Source organism: Myotis myotis, unplaced genomic scaffold (genome assembly GCF_014108235.1).
Source record: "Myotis myotis isolate mMyoMyo1 unplaced genomic scaffold, mMyoMyo1.p scaffold_m19_p_12, whole genome shotgun sequence".
Taxonomy (NCBI): domain Eukaryota; kingdom Metazoa; phylum Chordata; class Mammalia; order Chiroptera; family Vespertilionidae; genus Myotis; species Myotis myotis.
Window position 1 is genome coordinate 22,815,482 of NW_023416316.1, and position 24,133 is coordinate 22,839,614.

General features: G+C 47.6%; 2 protein-coding genes and 1 long non-coding RNA gene across 4 annotated transcripts; all 3 read left to right on the forward strand.

Moving 5' to 3' along the window:
• Nucleotides 1-46: 46 nt before the first annotated feature.
• Nucleotides 47-1,512, forward strand: MRPL50 (mitochondrial ribosomal protein L50). Its single transcript, XM_036330180.1, has 2 exons — nucleotides 47-273; nucleotides 546-1,512. The coding sequence occupies exons 1-2, from the start codon at nucleotides 182-184 to the stop codon at nucleotides 931-933; spliced, it is 480 nt and encodes a 159-aa protein (XP_036186073.1). The 5' UTR covers nucleotides 47-181; the 3' UTR covers nucleotides 934-1,512.
• A 3,793-nt stretch (nucleotides 1,513-5,305) lies between these two features.
• On the forward strand, nucleotides 5,306-12,594 carry LOC118667245 (acyl-coenzyme A amino acid N-acyltransferase 2-like). 2 transcript variants are annotated; one of them, XM_036330182.1, is made up of 4 exons: nucleotides 5,306-5,489; nucleotides 9,394-10,001; nucleotides 10,230-10,432; nucleotides 11,726-12,594. In XM_036330182.1, the coding sequence occupies exons 2-4, from the start codon at nucleotides 9,413-9,415 to the stop codon at nucleotides 12,365-12,367; spliced, it is 1,434 nt and encodes a 477-aa protein (XP_036186075.1). In that variant the 5' UTR covers nucleotides 5,306-5,489; nucleotides 9,394-9,412; the 3' UTR covers nucleotides 12,368-12,594. The 2 variants fall into 2 exon arrangements, with proteins under 2 accessions (XP_036186075.1, XP_036186076.1); XM_036330183.1 differs by having other exon boundaries at nucleotides 5,307-5,489; nucleotides 9,531-10,001; nucleotides 11,726-12,593.
• Nucleotides 12,595-21,320: 8,726 nt separating this feature from the next.
• Nucleotides 21,321-23,744, forward strand: LOC118667248. The gene is made up of 2 exons (XR_004971198.1): nucleotides 21,321-21,885; nucleotides 23,469-23,744. It is a non-coding gene; the product is annotated as an uncharacterized LOC118667248 (long non-coding RNA).
• The last annotated feature ends 389 nt before the right edge of the window (nucleotides 23,745-24,133 follow it).

Sequence of the window (24,133 nt, forward strand, 5' to 3'; positions counted from 1 at the left end):
CCCGTCATGCTCCGAGAGAGCGTCGCGGTCCAGCCTCCTCAGGACTACACTTCCCAGCAGGCCGCAGGAGACTCTTACTAGGAACGGAGACCATCTGTCACTAAGCTTACACCCGATTGGCTAGTCTTGGAGCGTCACTGCCGGCCGGGGGCGGAGCTCCGTCGCGTAGCTCTCCGCAGAGATGGCAGCGGTCTCAGTGCCCGGCGTTTGGAGAAAAGGCCTCACGTGGATCATCGCAGGCGTCCCACGTCGAGAATTTTGGTCTCGATTCAGGTAAAGCGAAAGTTTAGGTGGTGGGTCAGAGTCATGGAAAGTAAGGGAAGACACGGAGGAAGATGAAGGGACGAATGCCAAAGGGAATGCCGTGCTGTTGAGATGGGACCCTGGTCCTGCGCCTGGCTAGTGTGTGAGGGTTCCGAGTTGGGCTTCAGCGCCGGTCTCCGCGAGCGGGGGGGGGGGGGGGGGGGGGCATCCACGTGTCGTGTTTGTCAGCTTCACTCACACACTGAGCCAGAGATTCAGGTACTAGGTTTTGATCATTGCAGAGAACAGAAAAAGCCAGTGGTGGCTGAGGCGGTAGAGGAGGTGAAGACAGAACCCGTCCTGGCGTGCCCGCCCTTACGCAGCCGAACGTACGTACCTCCTGAAGATCTCCAGAGCCGTTTGCAATCGAGCGTCCAAGACATTTTTGGCTCATCTGCTCCTAGCAATTGGCAGGACATCTCCCTGGAAGACGGGCGCCTGAAGTTCAGTTTCTTGGCACGTTTAGCTGATGACTTGGGCCACGCAGTGCCTAACTCCAGGCTCCATGAGATGTGCAGGGTCAGGGATGTCCTCGAGTTCTATAAGGTGCCTGTTCAGGATGGATCTAAATTTGATGACCTTGTGGCCAGCAATCTGCCTCCCAATATAAAAATCACGTGGGGCTACTGAGCAATTCAGAAGAGGAACTGAAATTATTGTAATCATCTCCCCGCCCCCCTCCCCCCAACAAGGAGGCCACCTATCAGACCTTTTGATACTTTGAAATACTATCAGAACTGTTCTCCAAAACCACTTGTTCTGTGGAAGAACGATTTTTTTTTTCCTTCTCATAACATCATCAATTGACAATTAACAAGATGTCAAGATGTTCTTTTTTTTTTTTTTCCACATTTGCTGAAACTTTAAAAAATAGAATCAGGTCATGAATAATTTATGAAAACTTTCTTCTCCAGACACTAACTTGGGTTTAAAATATAAGGCTATGGCGTGTTCAGAAGTGGCTGTATTCTTCATAGGCAAGAAAATGTTTTCATATTGTCACTGCTCTTAAATCTAGGGTAGTATTATATGCAGTATAGACGCAGTTGAGGAAAGAGATTAGACATGTATGATAGAAATATAAAAGTCTGTGGAGGATGTTATGGAAAGATGTTTCACTGTTTGGTTTCCTGCACAACTGCAAATAGTACAGAATGATTCTGTTCATTCTGAAGTAATCTCTATTGAAATTAAAGTAGATTTCTTGAATTGTGTTGTGTTGTGTTTTTAAAGGTGAAATTCGTTTTTCTGCCTTGTCATTTCCTTAGTGTAAGTATTATAAATGAAAAAAAAAAAAGAATATGTGCCAATTATAAAGTGCTGGGACTTTTTCTGTAACAAATATACCAGATTCTATAAAAGGGTGTTCTCTTTAAAAGAGATAGTGTTTATTTCAAACCCCCTTTTTTTTTTCTATAACTTTTCAAAAGTGCCCTTGAGTACCTATGAATATCCAGTAGGGTAGTGAGTATTTGTACACTTAGGGTACTTAATTTGTAGAAACTTCTCAAATGGTTCTGAATGACAAAATGGTTAAACGAGGATGTGATTAATCAGGAATTATTTTTTGTTCAGACTTTAAATATGGCTAGAGAATAACATATCTAAGTGGGATATGTTCCAAGACCCCCAGAGGATGCCTGAAACCATGGACAATACCATAACATACTTTTTCCCCCTATACTGATATACATAGCCCTTTATTATTTATTCTTTTATTCCTCTTTTCCTATTGTGGCAGATTATATTTCCCAAAGACAGCTGAACAAATAGACATGCATATACAAATGTATTTCATCCCATAAGCTTTTTTTTAACATTTTTTAAAATTTTTTAATCCACCCAAGGATATTTTTCCATTGATTTTTATAGAGAGTGGAAGGCAGAGGGAGAGATTGAGAGAAACACTAATGTGAGAGAGACATATCAATTCATTGTCTTCCACACACCCCCCAAACCCCCCACCCCATCAGGACTGGGAGCCTGAAAACGAGATAGATTCCCTTCACTGGAATCAAACCAGGATCCTTCACTTCAAAGGCCAATGCTCTATCCACTGAGCCAAACTGGCTAGGGTCCACATGCTTTTTTGAAAACAATGTAACTAATATTTCTCCCAATATGAGGAAGGGTCTATGGATGTTTGTGTCTGCTTGTGACCATCATCCGCATTCACGTGGCACCACCAGCCTGTCCACTTGACCACCTCCACCTATTGGCCTGGCCAGAGCACTGCCTTACCTGACCACTTCCAGGATTCCCTAAGCCCAGCCCACGCCTGCTGTCACTTCACTTCCAGCTGTAGACCTGGCCCCGCCCCCTCGATGACGTCACCACTTCCAGCTGGAACCTGGGCCCCACCCCTTTGCTGACCTGACCGCTTTCAGGCCTTCACCTGGGCCCAGCCCACCCCTGCTGTCACCTCATCACTTCTGGCAGTGGACCTGACCCGCCCCCTCGACGACGACATCACCACTTCCAGCTGGTCCCTGACCCCCTCCGGGCCTTCACCTGGGCCCAGCTCAGCCTTTCCATCACAGCGATCCACCTGGCCCCTCCCCCTTGACGACGTCACCACGTCCAGTGGGTCCCTGCGCCCACCTCCTTGCTGACATGACCGCCTCCATGCCTTCACCTGCAGCTCACCCCTGCAGTCACGTCAACACTTCCGGGTGTCCACCTGGCCCCTCCCCCTCGATGTCCGCAGGTCCCATTGGTTCCTGTGCCCCACACACTTTCTGACCTGCCCACTTCCGAAGCTTCACCTGGGCCCAGGGCCCAGCCCACCCCTGTGGTCACCTCAGCACTTCTGGCTGTCGACCTGCCCTGCCCCCTGGACGACATCACCACTTCCAGCTGGTCCATGGGCCCCACCTCCTTGCTGACCTGACCCCCTCCAGGCCTTCACCTGGGCCCCGCCCTCCCTTGCGGTCACCACTTCCGGTGATCCACCTGGCCCCTCCCTCTGGATGACGTCACCACTTCCAGCCTGCTGGTCATCACGCCCCAACCCCTTGCTGACCTGACCACTTCCTGGTGATCCCAAGGCCCTGGTTCACCTCCTAACCACTTCAGGCTGGTCCCACAGGCACTCCCCTACCCTTCCAGACACCGTGCCCCCTGGGTCACCTGACCAGTGAGACACTGGCGGGTGTTATGCCCAGAGTTCGGGGTCCCCAACAATCCACCACCAGGGAGCCCCCTCCGATGCAAAAGCAACGAGTCTTTATTGATCAATTCTCGAATTGGCTCCCAGCCTCTATCCGGCGCAGCGGTGAGGCGAGAGAGCGTGTCCCAGGAGAACAAAGGTTATATAGGGCTAGCTATTTGGGGTGGGCTTTAGGGGTGACGTGAGTTACAGAGATTGGTCAGGGTTTTACAGCATAAGGGTCAGGAAGTGACCATCACATTCTGAAGGTTGGAGCCGTCCTCCACTATAGCCTTATTAGGACCTTAGCTACATTTCTGGAGCTTCATTGGTCCACTCAGGTGGGTGGTTGGGAGAGTTAGGACAATACCAGCATTCTTGTGGTCACTCTCGGGGGTGGGGGGGCGGCTTGGGCTGAGGGCCCAGCCTTGCAAGACAAGATAGAGGAGAGGGAGAAGAGTATGTTTCTGTTTCGTCCTTGAAGAGGGAGGAGGGTGTATTTCTGCTCAGTTCTTTCAAGTTCCGTTCTGTCCCTTCAGCGGGGCTACCTGGCTCCTCACGCAGAGGGGTGGGGCTTCCCCATCGCTGGAAGTTGGGTTAAAGGCCTAACACCCACAGCCCACGAACACCTGCTGCTCACAGGATGCCCTCCACCCCGTGGGGAGGGCGGCCAGCCCTCCTTTAAGGCAGCCATGGGGGTCCATGGACCTCCGGCCTCCCCATCCTCCCGACCAGAGGGGCATCTCACACTGGAGTGGCCTGCGACCCAGACAGTCTTGTCTGTGGGCTATGTTCTCTCTATTTGAACTTTCATGGGGACTTGTAACTGCTACAGGCAATATAATGTGCCAGAGATTTATGCAATATGACCTCCAAATCTATGATAAAAAAGGATATAGTCTCCACTTGGTCTTTTCTCAGGAGGTTTGCCCTTGGAACACATCAATCTGTGAGGAAGCCCAAACTAGCCCATGCCATAAGTCCACTTTGAGACCCCCAAATAGGAGAAATGACGCCCCCAGGTGTGAGCCAGCATCAACTCCCAGACATGAAAAAATAAGCCTTCTGCTGATTTTATCCCCCTGCCTTTGACCTTCCAGTTCAGATACCAGACATCATGGTATAGGGACAAGCAGATCCCACTGAGTCCAGTCCTAATTCCTGACCCACAGAATATATGAGCAAAATAAATTACTGTTGCACATCTCTATGTTTGTGGTGGTGTGTTACACAGCCAAAATACTCAGATCACCTGTCTCCTTTTGGGTTAATTAAATATTTGTATGTGTGTTTATTCTAGAAATTAAAATATGTATCTGAGGAATCTACACTTTTCAGGTCTGGCCAGAGATAGAGACACTCCGATATGAGAGTGCAACATTGAACTGGCAACCTTTTGGTGCAGTGGATGTCGCCAACCAGCTAAGACACTCCCCCCACCCCCCACCCCCCGGGGCTATATACATATATTTTAAAAAACTTTAAATTTTATTTTTAAATTACACTTTGCAGTTAATATTTTGTACTAGTTTCAGGTGTACTGCATAGTGGTTTTCATATACTTTAATCACATATTTTACAAAGTGTCTCCACCCACTCCACCCTAATATTGCCAGGGAGTCTAAAACCCACACTGCTCTGAAGATGGGTATTTGGGATTCATCTTTTTAAAAGCCACCAAAAAGGCAGCTGCCTAAGAGGCCACAGACTTAGAGGAGAAGATCCAGAAGGAACGAAGCGAAGGAGACTAGAGCTGGGAGTTGAGAGGTGGAGCCAAGGACTGAAAACCAGAGCTGTGTGATCAAATAGGAAACTTCTACACAGCCTCTGCCCAGACCCGCCTTAAAGCGAAAGTGCTGCTTGCCGTTTCTGTGGAGACAATTTGACCTTTGAACAGAAGGCTGGCGTGTTTTGAACAATATAAATTAGCGTGTTTTGAATAAATAATACAAGTTAAAGGGCAACAGGCAAGTGTCCCTGCGTGCAGTCGGCTCAACACGCATTCTGCTCCAGACTGCTTCCTGCAGGGGAATTCAGGGTGAGTGTTTGGGGAAGCAGGGCTGTCAGGGCGGGGCAGAAATGGTCCCTGGGAAGGCAGCTTTCATTGTGCTGTGTGTGTTTCTCTCCTCTCAGCAGGTAGCACAGTTCTCAGAGGGCCCATGGATTCACATCCTCAGGGGGGTTATTGATCAGAAATACTTGGCTGCAAAATTCAGGGTCCAGTTCATGTGAATCTATAGAGAGGTTGTTTCTTGACTCAAGACATTGTTTTTAAGATTTTTTGCTTGGAAGGGGGCGGGGGGGGGGGGGGACGTCCTCCTGATGAAGAAAGAAAAGCATTAGGCTCCTAAAGGAAAGGAAATTGTTGTTTCTTGATTAGGCATGTTACCTCCTACGGGTGACCTTTGGCTCTCTCTTATTTTTTGTGTCCTGCCCCCCCCGCAGCCCACCCTGTGTGTTGGTGTTTGGCCAGTTTTTAACTGCCCTTCCTCTGAGTTCTTCTGGTGGGCATAGACTTGCTCCATTTCCCCCTGGGAATGTGGGGGTCTGGAACCAGCTCAACAATGTGGCCTTAAGCTCTCAGCCCCTATCAGGTGGCATCCATATTGCTGAGGGCTCCCTCTCCAGCAACAAGGCTAATCCCACGGGAGGCGGCTCAGTTGTGGTTTCTTGGCCTCTGTGTTGTTGCTTCCTATCCTTGGTTTCATTCACACTTTGCAGTGTGCAGGGTTCTGCTTTGTGCTGCAAAGAAGTGGGGAAGCCTGGCAATTTTATATTGGACTTTGAGGAGTCCCCCAACTTCAGTAGTAGTGTATCAAAATTCAACTAGGTTTCTGTTCTTCTTCATCCTCTCTGAGAAGTTTCACTCAATTTTATTTTTTTTTGCTCTCTTACCTATCATTTAAAAAAATTTAATTCCTCAAACATTTACTGAGCAATTAATATGTGCCAGGCACTATTTTGGAAATCAAGGAATAGAGTGCTGAACAAGGTATAATTCCTGCCCTTGAGGAATAATTTATCATTTAGAGTAGTGCTATCCAATAGACTATTCTATAATGATGAAAATGGTCTATATCTACATTGTCCAAGGCAGTAGCCACTAGTTAACTGTGCCTACTGAGCAGTTAAAATACGGTGTGGGTGAGTCATTACATTTTAAATTTTATTTTTAATGAACTGAAATTTGATTAGCTGCATGTGGCTAAAACGGAGAGATGTAGCTAATAAAGAAATAATAAGCCCTGTTTAGATTCAGACAACTTGATACTTACAAGCATAGCTAAAGGTGCCAGCTCTCAGGGTCCTTGTCTCACACCCCAAAGGGCAGTTCTGAAACAAAAGGAGACCTATGACTTCCACACAGCTGGGACATAGCCTGTGGTGAGAAGCTGCTCTGGCCTGCAGCAAAATGGTCCTAGAGCCTGCAGCTCTGCCCTGAAGGGCTGGGGAGTGAGATGCAAAGTGCTGTGCTGTCCTGGAACAGGGGTTTCTCAAGGTAAAAACAATCTCATTTCTGTCTCTGTCCCTCTCTCCTCAGCTCCCACACTCCACCCCAAGACAGGCTTTCTGTGATTACCTGGGTATAGCTTCTGAATGTTGGGAAGTTAGCCACATACAAAGAGTCCAGGACCAGGACTAGGATGAGGCAAGAGGCTCCTGGGATCCAAACTTTCAGAATTTGGGGGGCTTGGCAATGCCAATACATTTTGCTACCTAGGTGCCCTTTTGCCTCACCTTTGTCCTGACCCTGATAGAGTGACCAGTGATCTCTGAGTTTCAATTCTAAATTGGTGGGAGGAGAACACCCCTGGCAAGTCTTGAATCACATATCTGGACCTGATCCAATCACAATGACCCCAGGGTTGAGGTCATGTGGTATAAACATAGGTACTGAGAGTTATTTTCTGGGCTTTTGTGGAGCAATTCTCAGATAAAGAGGAATCAGGTCTTGGGGAAGAAATCTCAACATCTTATATTATTACAAAAGCACTATTTAAGTAGAGTACTTTTATTACATTTCTGGTGTTATTATGAATCTCATAGCTCCCAAGCATGTATATGGTATGAAGCATGAGTATTAATAGGATCCTTAAAGTTTTAGCCTATTGTTCCTGTCCTTGAGGAGTTTTTAGTCCACTTGGGAGGATCAGAACAGAGGCGGGATACCTGCTGGAGAGTGGGTACGGAAACAATTCAAATTAATTCAACTTGAAAATAAAATCTGTTAGAGTCAATACTTTGTATAGAAGTTTTGAGAAAGAAAAGAACAAGAAGACCTGGGAATGGATTTGTAAAATAGGGGAAATCACTGGTCCCTTCTTTATGATCTCTTTTGGGGGAGACAAAGGAAACAGTAAATACAGAGGCTTGCAGGAAGGATCAGATCAGAAAATACCCACAGAGCATCAAAATGCTACATGGGACATGGGATTTTTAAAATGATTGTCCCATCTCACTAACACGAATGAAAGACCCATGAAGTCTGAACTGATGCCACCATCTTCTGTTAAGAACCTTCCGGGTATTGAGGAAAAACATTTACAATTATTCAATTAACTCAAATGGTCGAAGACTTTAGGTTTACACACCATGACCAGTAATGCCGGTTATTGATAGGAGATCAGGTTGGGAGGGAATGAGGTCTTTGAAGAAAATCACTTTTAAAAAAGTGCAGAAAGGCACTTTCCTCTTGACTATCGCCTTCCTCCAATGACTCTCTTTCCACAGTGAAGGACTGGACACCAAGAGCCCCTTTTCTGTCTCTTTCAGTTTATTTCCTCAAGGCTTTTCTACTCACAAATCTAGCCTTGAAAGTCTTGAATTCATATTCCCCCATAAAAAATTAAGGATCCCTTGGAGAATCAAACTTTTTGAGGGGACACCTACTGCTACAATGTGTGAGAAGATATTACTGGAAAATCCCCCACACTGCATACCTGTGTCAGAGTCTCATAGAATAATTTTTTTTTCAGAGCTAAATTTTGGGAAGACCTCACTCTTTTTTTTCCCCTGAGGAAGTGGTAACTGTTTCTACGAGAATACTTAGAACAACGCTGACCAGGTTGGGTTGCCTTTTCTCCTTCGGTTTTCCCGACTTCAGTGCCAAACTCACAGCCCACAAAATGCTCTACTTTTCATGCTCCAGGTTTTCTTTTATCGATGCCTCTGATTCTACTTCATATTTTCCCAGGTCCCTATTTTATTTTTATTTTACTCTGTATTTGTTTGTCTGTAAATAGGTTCAAATCCTTTGAGAAATGTGGATTTGAAAAAAGGAAGGAAGGAGAGAAAGGGAGAAAGAAAGAAAGAAAGAAAGAAAGAAAGAAAGAAAGAAAGAAAGAAAGGAAGGAAGGAAGGAGGAAAGAAGAAAAGGAAGGTAGGAAGGTAAGAAAGGAACACCACAAATTTTCCTCATAATTGAGCAGAGTAAGAAATGGCTGATCAAATATACATTATAGTTTCTTTACTACAAACATAGAGACAAGATCATAAAGTTTTATTTTCCCTTAAAAGGAACCAATAATAGGAACTGTGATTGAGCGAGAGGTCAGATTTACAAGGGCAGGGAGAGCTTAGAGACAGAAAGTAAACGCACCACAGTATATTTTGTGTTTATGTGCCTGTAGCCCAGGTAGGCTGGGGGCAGAAAATCAGCACTGGTCGTCCTCTAAGCCCTTCCTCATGCACCTTTGGGTTCCAGTAAACACCCTGTGAAATTGGTCCCATGGATATTATCTCCACTGAGGAATTAAAGCTCAACTGTCTTAAAGCCACACAACTAAGATTTAACACACTGTTATATAATGGATAAGACAGGAGACAGTGGTGCCAGACCCAGCTTGAATTTCCAGTTTTACTATTAATTATTTATGAGACTCTGACGTGTCACTTAACCTGCTTCCTCCTATTTAAATGAGAATAATGGGCACTCTCTGCAGTTTCCTCGCCCTCCTCGAAATGTTCAGCAGACCTTGTGGCGTCTCCAGAAATCTAACTTGGCTGGACCTCACACAAGCCTGGTCTGGGCCTTTCCCTTGGAATTTTCTCCAATGCAAAGCCTCCTCTTCCGCTGCAGGGAAGTCTCCAATGTTCCAGCTGACGGCCACCCCAGCCAGTGCGCTTTCTGATGAGCCCGTGCACATCCGAGCGACAGGCCTGCCTCCGTTGCAGCTGGTGACCCTCGCGGCATCTCTGAAGGATGAGAAGGGACACCTGTACCGGTCCAAAGCCTTCTACAGGGCTGACGAGGCTGGTGAGCTGGACCTGAAGCAGGCTCCTGCAGTTGGAGGCGACTATGTGGGGGTCCATCCCATGGGCCTCTTCTGGTCTATGAAGCCTGACAGGCCTTTTGGGAGGCTGCTTAAGAGGGATGTGAACAGCCCCTTTTTGGTCACTCTGGACTTATACGACTCAGTTTGCTCCCAGGATTCAGCCACGGCTCAGCCCCGGGCCAGCCAGGTGGTGCAGCGCTGGTTCAGCAGCCCCGGGACGCAGCGGGTGCCCATCCGAGAAGGCCGCGTGCGGGGAGCTCTTTTTCTCCCTCCAGGTGAGACTGGTCTTCGGTGGTGGAGAAAACAGTGTTGATGGACATAAAGACAAAATCAAAGGGCATCAACGTATTGGAGGACTAGTATGTCCCACGATCTATTAAAACGAACTTGCCCTTGTGTGTTTGTGTGTGAAGGTGGAATTCATTTTGCTCTGCCTGTGCTCTCTGCTTGACCCTCTTCTCCCTCTTTCTAATCTCATTCTCTCCTCTCTTTGCTGTTCTCAGGGGAAGGCCCTTTCCCAGGAATCTTGGATTTGTTTGGGGGCATAGGGGGTCTAATTGAATTCCGAGCCAGCCTGCTGGCTGCCCATGGCTTTGCAGTCCTGGCATTAGCATTCTTTGCCTATGAAGACCTGCCCAAGCTCATGCAGGAGGTGGACCTGGAATATTTTGAGGAAGCTGCCAACTTGCTACTAGCTCATCCCAAGGTATTTAAAAATTTTTTCATTTTACCTAGTTACCTTATAGCAAAAGACAAATTAAAAAAATCTCCGATGTCTGTTCTGATCATTTTACCAGTCTGTTCAAACCTGGTCATAGTACAACAGTTTACAGTTAAAATGGGAATGCTATTATCTACCTTGTAGGATTGATGCTCATATCTACTTTAGAGGACTGTGGGATTGATTGGAGATCAGCTTAGTGCTTACTAAGTACCCAGTGAAGAAAAAGACAAGAAAAAAAGGGTGGATATATTATGATTATTTTCAATGGGCAGAAGCCAAGACTTCTTGCCTTTTAAGTGCTTACTTTGCCCTAACCAGTTTGGCTCAGTGGATAGAGCGTTTGACTGCGGACTGAAAGGTCTCAGGTTCCATTCCAGTCAAGGGCATGTACCTTGGTTGTGGGCAAATCCCCTGTAGGAGGTGTGCAGGAGGCAGCTGATGGCTGTTTCTCTCTATCCCTCTCTCTTCCTCTCCGTAAAAATATCAATAAAATATATATTTTTTAAGAAGTGCTTGATTTTTATTTACAATGGGCTCTTCAATGTTTTATCAGGTGATTGTGATGACAGAAGGGTGTTGGGAATACAATTGTGAGCAAAATAACTCACCAGGTGGCTATGTCTTTGCTGTAGTCTACCCAGAATGCTGGTCCTTTCCTCCCTTGTCTCTCAGACCCTTTCCTCGCCTCTGCTCCCTCAGCCTACAATAGAAGGAAGAACCCACTCCTCTGACCTACTGCTTTTCCTGTTGGACGGGGTCCTGAAATTAACCTGTCGATAGAATTCAAGTCTTTTCTCATTAGGATTAGCCTTTGGGTTTATGGATGTCAAAACCTCTGTAGCTGTAAAATGCTACTTAAATAGGAACGACACTGACATATTATTTGAAAGAACCCAGGAAACCTCTTTTCCTAGCTGGAGAGAAGAATTTGATTCTTCAGAAAGCTCACCTGCTTCTGCTTTTAGGATGTAGATTGTTGCTGGTGCATTAGATCCTTCGGGCTTTTACAGAACTCTGCGTTTGATAAAGTGTTTATTTCTATTGTTTCCCTTGAGCCTTAATAAGAATCCTGCAAGGTAGGTAATACTATCATCCCCACAAGACAATAGGCTTAGAGAGGGGAGGTGGGTAGTGTTCACAGTTGCAAAAGCTGGTGACCCCGAGTGCCAGGACTCCCTCCTCACTTGTTCTAATGGCCGTCATACTAGCTAGTGGCCTGTGGCCCGGCTTCTCAGTGGATGGCCTGCCATGGGTTCCCTTCATTTTGTGTTTCAGATCCGAGGGCCAGGCATCGGAGTGCTTTCCGTGAGCAAAGGTGCAGAGATTGGGCTGGCCATGGCCTGCTTCCTGAAGCAGGTGGTCGCCACCGTCTGCATCAATGGGCCTACTGCCCTCTATGACTTTCCGTTCAGGTACAGGGGTCTGGTTATGTCACCCATTCCCTCGTTTCTGGAGCGTATGCAGGTGCACGTCTCAGGGGCTGTGAGCCTCCTCCGCTACAGGGGGGACCCCAGGGAGAAGCTGAATCAGCGGAGCGTGTTTCCTATTGAAAAGGCCCAGGGTCAGATCCTCTTCATTATAGGAGAGGATGACCAATCGGTCAATAGCAAAGAATATGCTAAGCAGGCCCTGGAGCAGCTGAAGAGCCATGGGAGAAGCAATGGAAGGATGCTGCTCTACCCAGGGGCAGGCCACCTTCTAGAGCCGCCCTATGCACCCCTGTGCTATGCATCCCGTGTTTACCCCGTTTCTGCTCCCCTTAATAACCCCATTGCCGGTTCCTATAATTTCCCCTTTTCTCAACCCCTGCTCTGGGGAGGGGACCCCGCTGCGCATGCTGCAGCCCAGGAGCACGCCTGGGGAGAGATCCAGAAATTCTTCAGGCAACACCTCACTCAAACCAGAAGCCAGCTCTGAGCAAGCGCTGAGGCTGAGATGGAGGAGGATAAGGCAGGGATGTGGTGAGGAGAGGGGCCCTTCTGATTTCTCTATATTCACAATCATCTTGAATGAACTGCAAGAAAATGGGACGAAATCAAAGGACTGGGGCAGGGGTGGGCAAACTTTTTGACTCGAGGGCCACAATGGGTTCTTAAACTGGACCGGAGGGCCGGAACAAAAGCATGGATGGAGTGTTTGTGTGAACTAATATAAATTCAAAGTAAACATCATTACATAAAAGGGTACGGTCTTTTTTTTTTTTTTTAGTTTTATTCATTTCAAACGGGCCTTAGTTTGCCCACGGCTAGACTAGGGCATAGGTGCTTCTGAAGTATTTATGACAAATTTGTATGTACTTTGAATTTTTGTAAATTAAATATTAGTGTATATGCACCAGGAAATGTTGCTATTTCAATGCAAACTGAATCTTTTGTACCCCTGTTAGGGATGTCTTGGGTCCGGGTATTGCCACCACCTGCACTCTCCTATCAAAGTTAGCATCGCTAAAATGGTCAATTTGATGTCATGTGCTTCATGATGAGATGTAAGTTAGAGTGCCCAGAACTACCTCTAACAACACTGTTGAATTTGAACTTAAACAAGCCTTTAGATCAAGTGTCTTATTAATGTGGTGGCTAGAGAACAAATTAAATGGCACTTACAAAAAGACAGTCAAACAAATCCAGATTGTGGGTCATTCCATGACGTGGTCTCTTTATTTTTTTTTAAATATATTTTATTGATTTTTTACAGAGAGGAAGTGAGAGGGATAGAGAGTTAGAAACATCGATGAGAGAGAAACATCGATCACCTGCCTTCTGCACACACCCAACTGGGGATGTGCCCGCAACCAAGGTACATGCCCTTGACTGGAATTGAACCTGGGACCTTTCAGATCGCAGGCCGACCCTCTATCCACTGAGCCAAACCGGTTAGGGCAACGTGGTCTCTTTACAAGTTGATTACCAACTGACCTGGTTCTTCACAACTTCGTTGCATGAAAAATTTGCAATGGAGGGATCAGACTGTCATCTGAATTCTTCATATAGAATTTGATGTTAACAATTATTTTCCCTCAGTGCTCTGGTCTTTTTATTTTGGCAAGTGTAATGCTTGCTATAGATTTCCAGTTGATACTTTAATTTTTTTTTTTTAGAATAGGATGCTTCTTTTTATTCCCCAAATATATTTCTTATTACAATTTCAATCAGGAATGGGATTGAATTTAATCAAGTGCCTTTGTTGTTTATTTACATGCTATCTCCTTTTCCTCTTAGTTTGACTCACCAAATACTTGTCTATTTTAGTGATCTTTTCTAAGAATAGCTTTTGGTTTGGTTATCAGTCAAATCTGGTTCATCAATTTCTGTTTCTTTAAAATAAATGCATCCCCAATGAGAAGTCTGATTATTACTCCTTTGTGGGTTTTTTCCTTCTTTCTTTGAAAGCTTTTTACAATTTTCTGTTTGTTCTTAGTGTTCTGAGAGCCCATCAAAATGTGGCCAGGATTGGGTCTATTATTTCTGTTTTATTTTGCTTGATAGTCTATGGGCCAAAAATTATCCCATGTTCATGCCTAAAACAATCACAGGCATGGGAAATGAGACCACCATAACATCTTAGACAATCAAGACTTACTACCCATGGGTATGGAGATGAGCCAAGCATCCATTGAAGAACATGTCCATTTGGTGGACAGTGAACAAAAATGAGATCCATTACTAACAAGGGCTATTGAATTGCCCAACAGCATGGTTTGCCCCACCTGCTTTTCCTTCATAATCTTCATAACAAATGAAAGCTGGGGGGAGTGTTCTTCTGGTGAAACCACATTTCAAGTGTTTTCTGTAACCTATGGACAAAGATTACTCCTGAACTGTCTTGTCCAGACATTTTGATTCTCCAAGCTATTCCCTCCTTCCATGTATCCTTTGCCTGCCTGCAGAAGTCCCTTTGGTTTAAATTAATATGTGGAAGACTTGTTATTTTCCTATTTAAGTACATATGTGAGTCCCAGTGATTTTTGCCCTATCAGATTCCCTTTCTATGGTGGTTAGACAAAAGACAACAGTTTATGTGCCTCTTAATACACAAATAATTCTAGGCCTGTCAGCCCTAAACAGTCTCTGGATTTCTTTATCTCTGAGGCTTGCCACTCTATTGTTTTATTGTCATGTTTTAAGCATGACTGGGTATTTTTTTCTCATTCTTCATATGTGCTCTTCACAGACTTCTGTTGCTTCTGGTAGAAAGTTTTCTTGATTTTGAAATCTGTGCTGCATATATTCTTGGTAGCCTAACCTTCCTCCTTTCTAGTAGTATCTAATTGGGTCCCTGTGCTTGGAGAATTCTAGACTTAACTCCAGCCCCACAGGTGAGTGTTAATTGGTGTGGACCAATCATATTGGTCTTTTCTCTTCATCCAGTGATTAGTGTAGGCTTGGACATGTGACATCATCTGGGCAATGAGATGTCAGAGACATCTGAAGATAATGGAGATTGAAAGAGACATTTGGGAATTTGGGGTGAAGTTTTCCTTGTCTTAGAAAACAAAGATATGGGAGATTTTCCCTTTGGATGTTGTTTTGTCTTAAGACTGAGGATATATTGGGGCCATGAGAGCAGCCAGACCGAGGACAAAACCAATACACAAGGTCTGAGCCAAATGAGTTGCAGAGAGTGGAACTAGGGCTCTAATTATGTTGTTTTCATAGCTGTTTAACCTTTGGATTTTTTGTTATTGGATTCAATAAATTTCCTTATTTGTTTAAGCTACGGACTGTGGGCTTGTCTCTTATTTGTACTGAAGACTATCGTGGACACTCTCCCTTGATCTGGACTGAGGCGGTATAGTAGGATAAATTGCACAGCCAAAATTTTAAAATGAAAATTGAGTGAGAGGAATTAAAAATCAGTAACCATTTTGAATTTATTTATTAGACTTTTAAAATTTTGTAAGCTCACATAATATGCATAACCTGAGCATTATGTATTGTAGTGAGCGGTGACTGTGTTACATTTTCTTTGTGATGATGGGATAGTGAGAAGTGAAATCTATGGTGAGTAGAGTCACCTTCTGAGTGGAGATGAGCTGACAATAAGCCACCTATTTTACAGAAACGCAGACACAAAAATGCTTATTGAGTGTTTACTGTATACTAAAAACTCTGCTAAAGGCTTTTCACAGTTAGTTACCTGATTTAATTCTCACATTAACTTTATGGTGTACCTTCCCCATTCAATGCTCTCACTTCAACAGTGAGCACCTGGTGAGGCTGGGAGTTCAACTTGCACTGTAATTCAGCCAGTCACAAGATAAGATTCTGGGTTTGATTTTTAGCAATCTCAGCCCTGTGGCTAGAGGAGATAAGGATATTCTTCAGAGCACACATAGAGGCTTTCAGATCATTTATGGGCACATAAGCTTGGAATTAAAATCCCCGAGTTCATCCTTTTCTTCTTCACTTTGTCCAGTGACATTAAGATCAACTAGGTGATCTTACATTTGTTAGTTTACCAACCAGTCAGTACCCAAATGTGTATTAGTTGAGACTCTCCAAAGAAACAACAGCAATAGAATGTATACAGAGAAATACATTTATTACAAGGAATTGGTTCATGAAACTGTAGAATCTGAGGAGTCCCAAGAGCTGCAATTGGCAAGCTGGAACTGAGGAAAGCTGATATAAGTCTAGTCTGAAGGCCTAAGAACCACGAGCGCCACTATGTAACACCCTTTCCATTCTGGGAGCCGTGTCCTGGCCCCTCCAGAGTCACTTACTGATGGCCAGGTCCTGAGGGCCAGCTTTCTGCCTCATTCACGGGGAACGCCCTTCCTTGAGGACAGGGACCTCCTTGGTGCCATCCAGAGTCTGGGACCACAGGACAGTTGGTATTTTGTGTCCTCTTATGACCTCCTCTGCACTCACCTGGCCCCACCAGCCTGTCCACCTGACCACCTCCAGCTGTTGAGCGGGCCCCAAGCCCTGGCTCACCTGACCACTTCTAGGTGTCCACCTGGGCCCAGCCCACCCAGGGGGTCAGGTCACCACTTCCGGCTCTCTACCTGGCCCCTCCCCCTCGATGACGTCGCCAGACCCGCTGGTCCCCGGGACCTGCCCCTTTGCTGACATGACCACTTCCAGGCCTTCACCTGGGCCCAGGCCCAGCCCACCCCCGCAGTCACGTCATCACTTCTGGTGGTTGACCTGGACCCTACCCCTCAACGACGTCCCCACTCCATCTGGTCCCTGGGCCCCACCCCCTTGCTGACCTGACCACCTCTGTGTGTTCACCTGGGCCTAGCCCACCCAGGGGTCACATCACCACTTCCGTCTGTCCACCTGGCCCCTCCCTTTGGATGATGTAACCACTTCCAGCTGGTCATCCGGACCCAACAAACCCTGGCTGACCTGACCACTTCCGGGTGATCCCGAGGCCCTGGTTCACGTCCTAACCACTTCAGGTTGGTCCCACAGGCACTCCCTCTACCTTTCCAGACACTACGCCCTCCGGGTCACCTTGCTGGGAGCCGGTCCATGCTTGCTGTTTCAAGGGTCCTGGCATATATGGCATACTGTTCTTAATATGTTTGCTCACCTTCTTGGCACTATGTGTTTTAACCAAGGTCTCTGAGAAAGGTTGTTTCCCCAGGTAGGGATTTTCCCCTGAAGTTAGGGAGGGAATAAAACCTCTTAACTAAGTGCCAGGCGGGTAATTAATCACTTTAACTACGAACAATTGTGCTTAAGCTACATAATCTTTACTCCCTGGAATGAAGATAAGAAACGCCCTAACCTTTGTAATAGAGATTGATAGGATTGAATCAACTGGTATAAATACAGATGTAAGAAGACAGCAAGAGACAGAACTTAGAATACAGAGCTTAGAACACAGAACCTACAGACAGAAGAACTTCGCTGGAGAGAACATGGCAAAAGATCCTGGACTGAACCTGACTACAGAAATTGGCAAGAGAACCTGACTAGAACCTGGTAACTGAACCTGGCTGGAGAACCTGGACAGAACCTGGCTGGAGAACCTAGCGAGGGAACATGGCTACTGAACCTGGCTGGAGAACCTGGACTGAACCTGGCTGGAGAACCTGGAGAACCTGGCTGGAGAACCTAGCAAGAGAACATGGACACAGAACCTGGCTGGAGATCCGAACCAGAACTTCACTGGAGATCCTGACCAGAACCTGGCTAGAGATCCTGGCTAGGCTGCTGATCAACTGGATGCTGTCTCTGTGTCATTCCTTCTTTGCCGACTCCATCCACACCTTTGGGGACCCCTGGACCTGCTGGGGTTGGACCCTGGCATCACCTGACCAGTGAGCCATACTGGCCGGGCTACCTGGCTCCGCACGCAGAAGGGTGGGGCTTCCCCATCACTGGAAGTGGGTTAAAGGCCTAACACCGACAGCCCACGAACACCTTCTGCTCACAGGATGCCCTCCACCCTGTGGGGAGGGCAGCAAGCTGCGGGCTGCCAGCCCTCCTTTAAGGCAGCCAAGGGGGTCCATGGACCTCGGGCCTCCCCATCCTCCCGACCAGAGGGGCATCTCACACTGGAGTGGCCTGTGACCCAGACAGCCTTGTCTGTGGGCTATGTTCTCTCTATTTGAACTTTGATGGGGACTTGTAACTGCTATAAGCAATACAATGTGCCAGAGATTTGTGCAATATGACCTCCAAATCTAATCTAATAAAAGAGAAACATGCAAATTGACTGCACCTCTGCTACACCCCAAGCCATGCCCACCAGCCAATCAGAGTGACCATATGCAAATTAACCCAACCAAGATGGCGGCCGGCAGCCACGGAGCTGGAGCAAGCAGGAGGCTTGGTTGCCCCAGCAATGGAGGAAGCCAAGCTTCCCACCTGCCCTGGCTGGCTGTGGCCTCTGCTCAAGGCAACAAAGTTTCAATTATAGAAGACAAATAAATCCCAGATACCTGCTTCTAGCCAGCCTCCACTGGGAGCTTGGGTGGTTGGGGGCCTTGGCCAGCCTGCAAACAGCCATCAGCCCCTCACCCAGGATGGCCACACCCTCATGGGGTAAGGGTCCCCACTGGGGGGCTTGGCCAGCCTGCAAACAGCCATCAGCCCCTCACCCAGGCTGGCCAGGCACCCCAGGGAAGACCCCCACCCTGAAGGGGCTGTGACCAGCCTGCAAACAGCTATCAGCCCCTCACAAAGACTGGCCAGGCACCCCAGCAGGACCCTCCACCCTGAAGGGGGTGTGGCCAGCCTGAAAACGGCCCTCAGCCCCTCACCCAGGCTGGCCAGGCACCCCAGTGGGGACCCCCACCCTGAAGGGGCTGTGGCCAACCTGCAAGCAGCCATCAGCCCCTCACCCAGGCTGGCCAGGCACCCCAGCGGGGACCCCCACCCTGAATGGGCTGTGGCCAGCCTGAAAAAAGCCATCAGCCCCTCACCCAAGCTGGTCACACCCTCATGGGGTGAGGGTCCCCGCTGGGGGGCTTGGCCAGCCTGCAAACAGCCATCAGCCCCTCACCCAGGCTGGCCAGGCACCACAGTGGGACCCCACCTTGATCCCGGACACCTTTCAGGGCAAACCAGCTGGCCCCCACCCATGCATCAGGCCTCTATCCTATATAATAAAAGGGTAATATGCAAATTAACCCTAACAGCAGAAAGACTGGGAATGACTGGTCACTATGACACACACTGACCACCAGGGGCAGACACTCAATGCAGGAGCTGCCCCCTGGTGGTCAGTGCGCTCCTACATGGGGAGCTCTGCTCAGCCACAAGCCAGGCTGATGGCTGCCAGTACAGCGGTGGTGGTTGGAGCCTCTCCCGCCTCTTCAGCAGCGCTAAGGATGTCCGACTGCAGCTTAGGCCTGCTCCCCACTGGCAAATGGGCATCCCCCGAGGGCTCCCGGGCTGCCAGAGGGATGTCTGTCTGCCAGCTTAGGTTCAATCCCCCAAGAAGCGGGCCTAAGCCAGCAGGTAGTCATCCCCTGAGGGGTCCCAGACTGCGAGAGGGCACAGGCAGGGCTTAGGGACCCCCCCCCCCCCCCGCCGCAGTGCACAAATTTTTGTGCACCGGACCTCTAGTCTATTATAAAAAAGGATATAGTCTGTACTTGGTGTTTTCTCAGGAGGTTTGCCCTTGGAACACAGATCAAGCTGTGAGGAAGCCCAAACTAGCCAATGCCATAAGTCCACTTTGAGACCCCAATATAGGAGAAATGACTCCCCCAGGTATGAGCCAGCATCAACTCCCAGACATGAAAAAATAAGCCTTCTGCTGATTTTATCCCCCTGCCTTTGATCTTCCAGTTCAGATACCAGACATCATGGTATAGGGACAAGCAGATCCCATTGAGTCCAGTCCTAATTCCTGACCCACAGAATATATGAGCAAAATAAATTACTGTTGCACATCTCTATGTTTGTGGTGGTTTGCTACACAGCCAAAATACTCAGATCACCTGTCTCCTTTTGGGTTAATCAAACATTTGTGTGTGTTTGTGTGTTTATTCTAGAAATTAAAATATGTATCTGAGGAATCTACACTTTTCAGGTCTGGCCAGAGATAGAGAGAGACAGAGACTTAGGAATTTGGCTCATGTGATTACAGGTTTCAACATCTGAGCAGGCCAACAGGCTGGAGACCCAGGAAAGAGTTGTAGTTTGAAGGCAGGGTGGAGGTTCAATTCTTTCTTCCTCAAAAGACCTCAGAGTCTTTTCTGCATGGTTCCCACCTACCTATTGACAATTGCTAATGTCCCCTTTGTACATGGTTGGCACTTTACTGCCCATTGCTCCCAGAATTGCCCTCAGTCCTCATTTGCTACATCCCTAAGGGTTCATGGAGGGCCAGGTTTCCTGAGGTCTTCTGTCCTGGGCAGAAGAGTGGAAAAGGCCTGGCTCGGTGCCAGTTTAACCTGCCCCTCGCTATATCACCTCGGTACCAAAGCATCATGACTTGCCTACCCTTTTCTGTGCTTCTCTTAAAGTTTTAGAAGAACAGCACTATATCTGCTGCACGCCTCTATACCCCCCATCCCTCCCTCTCCTCCCATCCTTGGCTATGGTCCTGGGACTTAGTCAGTAGCTGGGAGCCTTGCTATCCTGCCCCGGTTCCCCTCATCCAGTGTGGGAGCGCTGTGCCAAGTACCCTGCTTTTCCAGACATTCCAGTCTTCCCGTGACTTCCAAAGTTCAGCCCCTTTTCCTCAAGGCTTGTTTTTCACCTTTAATACATTTGATCACATCACTCCCATTTTATCCACTAGAGAACTGAAAAAGGAAAGTGAAGTAATTTGCCCGAGGTGAGTCTCCTTGATAGATGGTCGAGGATCAGAGGGTTTCAATCTTGGACTCTCTGATTCCAGAGGCCAGTGGTCTCCCAACTACACCTCACTGGCTGCAAAATAAGCCAAAATTAAAAGACAAGGTTCTCTCCCTCGAGAAATTCAGAACCTGGAAGAACAGACTACAATCTGTAGTTTGGGTCATTTGTACATTATGACAATGGTTATGGAGTGAGTTCACAATGGGGCAGATTTCAGAGGTTCTAGGGGAGGCATTTCTGCACCAGGAGGGCTTCTGTTGTTACTTGGAAGAGTGGTTTGCAAATGGATATGGAATAGCATCCGTTCAAAGTACAGATATCGGAACCTTACCTCAGACCTATTAAGTCAGAATGCCTGGGTGCAAGGTTCAGGAATCTTTGGCATACTCATCTAGAGAGTCTTTTCTTTAAAAAAAAAATTGTTTTTTAAAGCTTTTATTGATTTTTTTTTTTAAGAGTGAGAGAGAAAAAGGAAGGGAGAGACGGAGAGAAAAACTCCGATGTGAGAGTGCAACATTGATATTGCACTGGATGTCACCAACCAGCTAAGACACCCCACCAGGGCTATATATATATTTTAAAAGGCTTTAAATTTTATTTTTTAATTACATTTTGCAGTTAATATTTTGTACTAGTTTCAGGTGTACTGCATAGTGGTTATCATATACTTTAATCACATACTTTACAAAGTATCTCTCCCAACCCCCCAACCCTCACTGCAATATTGCCAGGGAGTCTAAAACCCACACTGCTCTGAAGATGGGTATTTGGGTTTCATCTTTGTAAAAGCCACCAAAAAGGCAGCTGCCTAAGAGGCCACAGACTTAGAGGAGAAGATCCAGAAGGAACTGAAGCAAAGGAGACTAGAGCTGGGAGTTGAGAGGTGGAGCCAAGGACTGAAAACCAGAGCTGTGTGATCAAATAGGAAACTTCTACACAGCCTCTGCCCAGACCCACCACCTACTGGGACCTTAAAGCGAAAGTGCTGCTTGCTGTTTCTGTGGAGACAATTTGACCTTTGAACAGAAGGCTGGCGTGTTTTGAACAATATAAATTAGCGTGTTTTGAATGAATGATACAAGTTAGAGGGCAACAGGCAAGTGTCCGTGCGTGCAGTCGGCTCAACATGCATTCTGCTCCAGACTGCTTCCTGCAGGGGAATTCAGGGTGAGTGTTTGGCCCTGCTGGGACTCGCTGAAGACTGAAGAAGCCCAGCCTTGACGGCCCCCACCACCCTTGCCGAGCCCAGGGCTGCACTGAAGGTTGTGGGTCACCTTCCTGATCGACACGGGGGCTACCTTCTCTGTCCTGCCCTCCTTGTCAGGGCCCCTTTTTTCCTTCCACAATCTCAGTCATGGGTATTGACGGCAAATCCACCTGCCCGCTGACCACCGGACCTCTTCCCTGCCTCCTTGATAATAAATAGCCCTATAACCCACTCGTTCTTAGTCATGTTTTCATGCCCAGTGCCCCTTTTAGGACAGGATATTCTCACCAAATTAGCGGCCACTTTGCAGCCCATTGGGAGCCCTTCAGCCTCCCTGCTCATTCCACTCCTGGCCCCCTCCCTTCACAGGGACGCCAATCCTCCACTGCCATGCGCCCTCTTATGGGGCCCTGTTGTCCCAGACCACAGTCGCCTACCTCAGTCTCGCTGTGAACGCCTTATCGCCTTATCTGCTCCACGACTGTCCCCTCCTCTGAACAAGAAATGTTCTCCTTCTTCAGGCTCACTGGGTACTCTTGCCTACGGGTTCACAACTGTAGTCTTCTTGCAAACCTTCTCTATGACATGACATGGCGAAGGGACCTCCTCACTAAGCCCATAGATCCCAAGGCCAACATCCTCACCCCTTTAGTGCTCTGAAAATTGCTCTGGCCTCGGCGCCTTCCCGTCCCATCCCCCTCCACCCTTCCCAAAGGAAACTTCCTTGAATGCACAGGTTTATTCAACAGTCCAGCTTTTATCAGAAACTGAGATCATTATCTCTAGGAAAAATGCGGCAGTTTTAACATCCAAGCAGCTAGAGGCCTGGGAACAGGCTGCGCGACCTGCTCCCTCTCGCCGCCTGCCTTTTCTCCAGCCTTATATGTAGGTCCCTGGCTTCCACTGCTCCTTCCCTTTCTCTTTTCCCTTGGATAACAGCTCATTCTAACATTTCCTCCCACTTTCACTGCAATACCTACCTCTCTCAGGCTCACCAAATGCCTCCCACCATCCCCGAAGAAGATTCGGCGACACCATCCAGGACCTGATGACCCATCATTCCTCACAGGCTCTTACCTGGCAAGGGACCCTCCAATTTTTACTACGGAAGAAGCTCAGGTTTTTAATATTTTCAGGTGAAACGGACATGGAATGATGAGGGAGTCATCAATTCTGCTATCTGGGATGGGAAATCCTCTAGTGTCACTCTCTATCTACTCCCTGGACCTACTCCTATGCCCACCCTCATCAACACAACATTCCATCTACTCTCTAACATCAATCCCTCCTCCTCTATATCCTGCTGGATGTGTCTGTCAATGGCTCGAACCCTCATCATAGCCACTCAATTCCAACCTATTGGACCATCTAACTGAACTCTCTCTCTAGAAATTCGCAGCTCCTGGCTGAATCCGGGCTACACCAAGGAGCCCCACCTTCTTAAGCCCTTTTTGAACTCCTATATGGGAGACCCTTCTTGCTCAACCACCGTCTCCTTACTGATCCTCCTCCCCTGGGTACTTATCTTCCATATCTTACCTAGGCAATTGCTCCGAGAACACGAGAACAGGTTTCTGCCCAAGCCAGAGCCGACCGACCAGGACTCCCGAGGACCAGCCCTTCACCCTGGGGACTCGGTCTTCCTTAAGAACCTACATCCACAAGCCTTGGAGCCTAGGTAGACGGGACCTCACACTGTAATCCTCACAGCCCCCACCGTGGCCAAGCTGCTTGGCAACCCCAGCTTGGCAACCCATCGTGGCACCACCTCTCCAGACTCAAGAGGACCCTGGAACAGCATGACTTCTATAAACGTGAGGTGTTGGGCCCCACTAAGGTCCACCTTGGTCGCTCTCCCCCTCCTCCTTCTCCTCCCAGCCCTGAGCAACCTACACCCATCCCCACCCCACCCGCTTATGTGTGGAGGTTCAAGGTCCGTGATGCCTCCCGAAACTCCAGAGCCCACCCTGCTCCCACGGATATGTTACCAGACCAGTAATCCGGTAACTGGGGGATGAGTCACTGTGGGAAGAGCTCAGGAGATTTATCTCAGTGCAGTGGCAGATGCAAAAAGAAAAAGAAGGGGGGAAATACAGGCACGCCCCAACAACTGTTACAACAGGCTTTATTAACTCTCAATTATTTTCATTTTGCCCCCGACGGTCTTCCTCCCATTTTCAAACATTGGGGAGGTCTCAGAGACGTACC

Bases quoted from the DNA above. Each gene is read 5' to 3' on its own strand.
- MRPL50 (XM_036330180.1), top strand. From the start codon at position 182: ATGGCAGCGGTCTCAGTGCCCGGCGTTTGGAGAAAAGGCCTCACGTGG. The intron at 274-545 runs GTAAAGCGAAAG...TGATCATTGCAG, and splicing joins GAATTTTGGTCTCGATTCAG to AGAACAGAAAAAGCCAGTGG.
- LOC118667245 (XM_036330182.1), top strand. From the start codon at position 9,413: ATGTTCAGCAGACCTTGTGGCGTCTCCAGAAATCTAACTTGGCTGGAC. The intron at 10,002-10,229 runs GTGAGACTGGTC...TGCTGTTCTCAG, and splicing joins AGCTCTTTTTCTCCCTCCAG to GGGAAGGCCCTTTCCCAGGA. The intron at 10,433-11,725 runs GTATTTAAAAAT...TTTGTGTTTCAG, and splicing joins TGCTACTAGCTCATCCCAAG to ATCCGAGGGCCAGGCATCGG.